This window comes from Crassostrea angulata, chromosome 4 (assembly GCF_025612915.1).
Source record: "Crassostrea angulata isolate pt1a10 chromosome 4, ASM2561291v2, whole genome shotgun sequence".
Lineage (NCBI taxonomy): Eukaryota > Metazoa > Mollusca > Bivalvia > Ostreida > Ostreidae > Magallana > Magallana angulata.
Genome location: NC_069114.1, coordinates 33,973,574 through 33,980,456, shown reverse-complemented (window position 1 = coordinate 33,980,456; position 6,883 = coordinate 33,973,574). Strand labels below are relative to the sequence as shown.

Sequence of the window (6,883 nt, the reverse complement as noted above, 5' to 3'; positions counted from 1 at the left end):
TTGATAAAATTTGAAAATAAAAACGTTCCATAAATCAAAATAAACATTTTCTTTTGTGATAAACTATTTTTAATGATATCAACAAAAGCACAAACAAATCTTAGTTTGTGAAACATAACAAATGTCTTTCAATACAGTAAACGATGCCTTTACAAAGTATAAACAATTGCTATCATGTTTTGGAAAATGGTGATATTTAGATGAAGTACAGTGTTGAGAGATGCATTTTTTTGTCGATGAAAAAATAGGTACTATTATACAAAGGACTATGTGCGGTATGGTCAAATATCTGCCCCCGATTTCAACCAATTTTTTTTAAATAGTATCGTATAAAAATCAAATCTTTACAAATCATTGTATAGAGGATGCCTATAACTTTAATATTAATTTTAGTCATCATAGCTTGTTTGCTGTTTATCTATGACGTCATCTAAATGACCTAATTCCCGCAAATTTGCAAACAAATTCGGAAGTATAGAGCGCAGGTCTGCTCAAGTGCGATTTTAACATATATTTTTCTTCAGATAGTTATACACATTATGCCTAAAAATGGTACTTGAGCAAGTCTGCGCTCGATGTTTCCCAGTCGAAAAACCATCGGAAAACACCCATATTTTGCTACAAAACAACAATTTATCAAAATAATGCAATCTTCATGACGTCATTTCTACATTATGACGTCACTGTGGTGATAACCTTTAATGCCTTTTTTCCAATATGATTTTAACTATCTTTCACCTTATTTTTAAAGCTCTTTTTAAAACTTTGATTTGGGGGGGGGGGGGGGGCAAAAAATGAATAAAACCGCACATAGTCCTTTACATTAACTAACCATGTTTTTCACTAATTTGATCTTTGAGAAAAATATAATTGAATCACGAGTCAATCTTACATTTTTTCCACACATTCAATAACTTAATGCGCATACGCGTACCAATCTGATAGAATGCCTATGAATAGCATCATAGGACATGCTTAAAAACACCTGATGTTCTCATAAACAGTAAATAATTATAAATTGTTATGCACATACCATATGTCATTTCACAGAAAAATTGATATCAATATCAATTCACAATAAGGAAATAACGCGTGAAGTATATATATCAGAACAGTTCTGTTGATTTTGTAAAGCTATACCTAAGTTTTTTCCTATCTCTAGTGCTTCCCTTTTTGAATTCATCCAGTGCCCGCAATAATTCCTTCTGGTGTTTCCTTTTCTCTCGATGGATTGAAGGTTTTGATTCAAGCTTCTCTGTTTTAACAATGTTTGAAACTGAGGAAGCCACCTGAGATGTTTCTTCTTTTACGTTTGTCATGTTTTGTATTTCCAAAGGAGTCGAACTGTTAATCGGGATTTGCATATGGTCATTTTTATCCGACACAATGTTTGAAACTGAGAACGCCTCATGTACGTTTGTATGTTTTTGTATTTCCAAATGAGTTGAACTAGTACTGTTCTTCGGAATTTGCATATGGTCATTTTTATCCGACACTGTAAGTTTTAGAATGTTGTAAGCTCCATCCATAGAGTCGTCACATCCATAATCATTTCGTGAGGTTGTTTCTGTCATGTTGTTTGAAACTGTAGTGTGACATTTGTCGTAGCTTGTCTCTGTGTCATTTGTTTGAGATAAATCAATTGTCCTCGGCGTTTTCGATATACTATATCTACTATTTTCTGAAGGAGCCATTTCATTTTTGGAACCTGTTAATCACAGAATAGGTGATAATTATTCTCAACATTCTTAAATACAATAATTCTTTTGAGGTGATTATTAAAAACGTTTTGCTACCAGATTCATCCAGATCAGAGGGTATTTTAGTCAGCATCCGTTGTCTGCAAACAGAAATTTATGAACCAATTTAAAAAATTTTAAGTAGAAATATCAATCATTATTCATTTTCAAAATAAACAAAATTAAGAAAATGACATTTACATTTACCTTAGTATACAGAAGATTACGATACAAGATGCCAAAACGGACAATGTAGGCCATAATGCAGAATTCTTCAGACTTTCGTCTTCCTCCGAACTAGTGTTATCTATCAGATTTTAAAATCATATGCATGTAACTTATTTTTTTGTTAAATAACAGTTATCTTTTTTAAACTCTTCTAAAAATAACAAAACAAGATCTTTCAAGCCCCCGTATTTGTTATGTAATAACAACATTTGATATACGGGGCGCGATAGATCTAATCATAATTTGATTAATTCTAAGAAATTTCTTTCTAGCGTTATTTTACAAAAAACCACACTCAAGTACCCAAGAAATGAAGTTTTAAAAATTGACCTTTTATTCAACTCTCTGCAATTTAGGCATATTTAAAGACAAGTTTTAAAATTACCCTCTTCATTTTAATTCTATCTCAAATAACACTGTGTAAGAAAATATGCGGGTTTTTTTTTTGAAAATCGATGCGTCTTTATAATTTCATGTTGGAAAGAAAAATAAATAATATTTTACCAATAACCTTGACATTTTATCAACAGATTTATATTTTCTGATATAAGTTGTAAATTATATTCCCTACAGTTTCATTTGAAAAAAAAAATAGCCAGTTTATATCTTGTGAAACTCATTTCATGGGTTTTCTTCATGTTGTGCCGTACTGCCACGAAAAATAAAGCATCTTAGTGACGCTACTATTTTATAAACCGAATTAAGTAAATTTCTAGCTGTCTTGCATACCGGGCAATGCTGATGTCCAATAAATCTTTACTTGTTAAAACTGTACATTAACTGACTTATTGGACAGCTGCAGATAATTGGGGTTAATACAATACACAGAAACACCACAGAAGAGAAAAAACAACATAAATACCGGTTTCGTCAATTTCGCGGATTATTTACTACCTATCATCCCTATCAATTTCAACAATTAGATACATTTATAGACAAGGAATCTATATTCCAATCGAGCATATATAATTTGTCCATTAACAATTGTATCTTTTAGAGACATGCATATGAATGACGAATGTTAAGCGTATTATATTTATTCATTTTATCTAATGTATATTATGCCTATTCGTTAACGCAAATGTACCTTGCACTGTTCAATATCTGACAAACTGGGCAGTTTTTGGCTTAATTAAATTGAATTATTAAACAATTATTTATCATTTGGATGCCCCAGATTTTAATCAAATTAGGAAGATGGTACAGTTTTTGAAAACATATGCACTTAATTAAAAAATCTATTTTACTCTCATGAAAATACACATTATTTTATCATCTTTAACACTTGCGTACAACCAAGTTGTACAAATATATTCTGTTTTCAAAAGAGGATAATGACTTTAAGATAATATCATATTTTTAAAATGTAAACCGAGGTGATTGAAGAGGAGAATGTGTTTGCAGTAGTCGCCTACAATAAAATTTATATATTTCATGTGATGTCACACAATAAATTAATTATGTGATCTTCATTGTGAACGATAGCTGTGGGCATATTTTTCTATTAAAAACTACTGAAGAATTGGTGTCTTTTGCTAAGTTTTATAAAACATATGGGAAAATACTCTATTTATGATGTCACCATTACCCTCTCAATATTCTCATCAGGTAACTATTTATATGTTTCCAATATATTCTTGTTTAAATTAATGTAACATTTTAATTTTTTGTGATATTTGTAAAAAATACCTTTACACAGGGCAAAATATGAATAAAACTGTACGCAGCTCTTTGTGTTTGCAATTCTGTAGCTGTGTCGTATACATGCTTACTTATGACGTCAAAATTATCCTTTTGAAACTTTCATCAGGTGACTATTTATAGATTTTCTTTTTTCATGTATTGTTTAAATAAATGTTACATTCAAATAGTTTGCGATATCTTTAAAATTACTTTCGAAAAGGCAAAACGTCAAATACTGAACGTAGTTCTTTATGTTTGAAATTTTGTATCAGTTCTGTATTGTCCAAGTACCTACCCGTGGCATTTATGCATCCTGTGACTTGATCACATGGTTCACAATCACATTTCATTGAGCATGATATGCCGTAGAAACTAGGCGGGCAGTAGTCCTTACAATTTACGCCATGAGTTCCTGGCCAACATTCTTGACAATGATAGACGCAAAACATATATATTTGTTTTTTTGAGTCTCAATAAGAAATAAATGTATCTGATAACAAATGTACAAAAACGAATTACCTAAACAGGAGTTTCCAACGACACGAAAGTTTGGACAGCATTCCAAGGGGCTTATAATGAAATATTGACGTTACAGTCGCCTTCTTTGTGTTGTCAAAGTATAAAACAATGTAAAATCTTTCCAATTAGAATCACAATCAACTCACCTGCCTGCATTTGAACATACTCCAGACTTCGATGCGGATGTATGAATTATATACACACACGTGATGTAAGAATAATAAACCCACATGTAATAATTGAAAATGTGAAGAAAACAGACATGTTTCATGCCGGAAAACATACTCGTTTATGCCGAATGTTTCTGTTTATTCATATTAATATGAAGACGGAAATATTTCAAACCTATTGACAAATTCAATTAGTTGGCAACAAATGATTTTATAAACTTGAGTTATGCAAACATGAACCTTGTTAGCATAAGTGTAAATTTATCTATAATGCATTTAATTTTTTTAGTATCCGTATTATTCCACAATGTAACTACACTAAGGTTTTTAATGAAATATTGTATATATCATTAAATATTAAAAACCGTATAAAACAGTATATATACAGAAACCTATCTGATATCTTTATGCATAAGTCAATAACAAATTATCGTTAAAAATAATCCATTATATTCAAAACTTACATTTACCTCAATATACCGATGATGATGAAGGGAGCTATAAAACCGCCTGACAAGGTTTGAATCGTAAGCGACTGAAAACGCATTGGGAGTTACCTTCTTAAAAACGATTATCAAAATAAATGAAAACCGAGCAAATAACTTCAAATGAAATAAAATGTTAATGATGTGAATGAACTTTATATTGCATGTCAATTGATGAAAGAGTACATTGGACCATACAAAACTTAGTATAACGAGTTGAATTGTTTTTAAACTCAGGTCTCCATTTTGATTTTTTTATATCAACCAATGTTTTATCTTGCTTAAGAAGAGATAACAGGTTTTATTTTACTTTAGACAAAATGATTGATGTACACCGTTCATTCTATGGATTCTGAAAATCACACCCTATCAGGTAAATAGTGAAAACACATCTTTCATCCTGGTAGTTTTTAGAGGCAAAATGTACCAACGAAATTTCAATAGCATAAACACATCGTTCACTTTTATTCCAGAAAAATGTATGCGGTAACAATCCATACATGGATAGTATACATCTTTTATAAATCCTGAATGATTTATACAAAATATTGTTTCCAAAAATTAATTTAAAATTTATATCGTTTGACACACTTTTTTTTGTTTAAAGAATTATTGTACCTCTTTGCTTTTTCTAGATAAAATTACGTCCCCTAATTACTAGCTACTTTATCAAGACAGCGTTTACGTGCATTGAGAATTATTTTGCGTGCTGTTTTCTTATTGTGAAAAACCAGCGAAACTGTCAACCAACAGCATTTGATTTCTCTCGCACTTCATATCAGAAATATTTTTAGAGTTATCCCATTCAAAGCCCGATAATTCGAACATACAAGTGTATTAGCAAGAAACAATGCATCATCGCCAAAGAATTCTCTTCGGTGTTATAAAATACTTATTTATTGACTTTTGGGCATTAGCAAGGTATCAGTAAATGTAGTTATATCTATTCGATATGATAGTCTGTTTTCACTTTTAAAGTAAAATTGTGGTTATCTAAGTACAATTATGTCATTTTTGTTTAGCGAGTAAAATGCGATAAAACCTAGTATGAGTGATATGATTTATGCATAGAAATAGAAGACCTTTAAAGAAAACATATATCAGAAAAAATTTAATAAATAGAAATAAAAGTATTATATACACAACCAATGATATTCTTTTCCTACAAAACATCGATAAAACCATCATAAAACTTTCAGAATTAACTAAAAAATAAATCTTTATAAAAGACAACAGTTAAACACCAATGGCTTATTTATTGAAATTGAACATGCATTTTAACTACCGACCTGCCACCCAATTGATGAGCAGGTATATGGCTAAGTTTTATAAAACCTATGGGAAAATGCTCTATTTATGACGTCGCCATTACCCTCTCGATATTGTCATCAGGAAACTATTTATATATTTTCAAAATATTCTTGTTTAAAATAATGTTACATTTTAATTTTTGTGATATGTGAAAAAAAATACCTTTACACAGGGCAAAATATGATTAAAACTATACGCAGCTCTTTATGTTTGCAATTCTGTAGCAGTGTCGTATATATACTTACTTGTATTTGAGCATCCTGTGACATTATTACATGGTTCACACTCACATTTCTTTGAGCATAATCTGCCGTAGAAGTTAGGCGGGCAGTAGTCCTTACAATTTACGCCATGAGTTCCTGGCCAACATTCTTGACAATGATAGACGCAAAACATATATATTTGTTTTTTTGAGTCTCAATAAGAAATAAATGTATCTGATAACAAATGTACAAAAACGAATTACCTAAACAGGAGTTTCCAACGACACGAAAGTTTGGACAGCATTCCAAGGGGCTTATAATGAAATATTGACGTTACACTCGCCTTCTTTGTGTTGTCAAAGTATAAAACAATGTAAAATCTTTCCAATTAGAATCACAATCAACTCACCTGCCTGCATTTGAACATACTCCAGACATCGGTGTGGATATATGAATTATATACACACACGTGATGTAAGAATAATATACCCACATGTAATAATTGAAAATGTGAAAAAACTCAGGCATGTTTCATGCTGCAAAAC

At 30.7% G+C, this 6,883-nt stretch overlaps 1 protein-coding gene across 2 annotated transcripts; it reads right to left on the bottom strand.

Moving 5' to 3' along the window:
- Positions 1–794: 794 nt before the first annotated feature.
- LOC128180624 (uncharacterized) lies at positions 795–6,883 on the bottom strand. Of its 2 annotated transcripts, none has more exons than XM_052848767.1 (6): positions 6,748–6,883; positions 6,602–6,651; positions 6,381–6,506; positions 1,947–2,046; positions 1,797–1,840; positions 795–1,708 (listed from the first exon to the last, which is right to left on the bottom strand). In XM_052848767.1, the coding sequence occupies exons 1-6, from the start codon at positions 6,864–6,866 to the stop codon at positions 1,107–1,109; spliced, it is 1,041 nt and encodes a 346-aa protein (XP_052704727.1). In that variant the 5' UTR covers positions 6,867–6,883; the 3' UTR covers positions 795–1,106. The 2 variants fall into 2 exon arrangements, with proteins under 2 accessions (XP_052704727.1, XP_052704726.1); XM_052848766.1 differs by lacking the exons at positions 6,381–6,506; positions 6,602–6,651; positions 6,748–6,883 and adding exons at positions 3,946–4,074; positions 4,170–4,219; positions 4,316–4,559.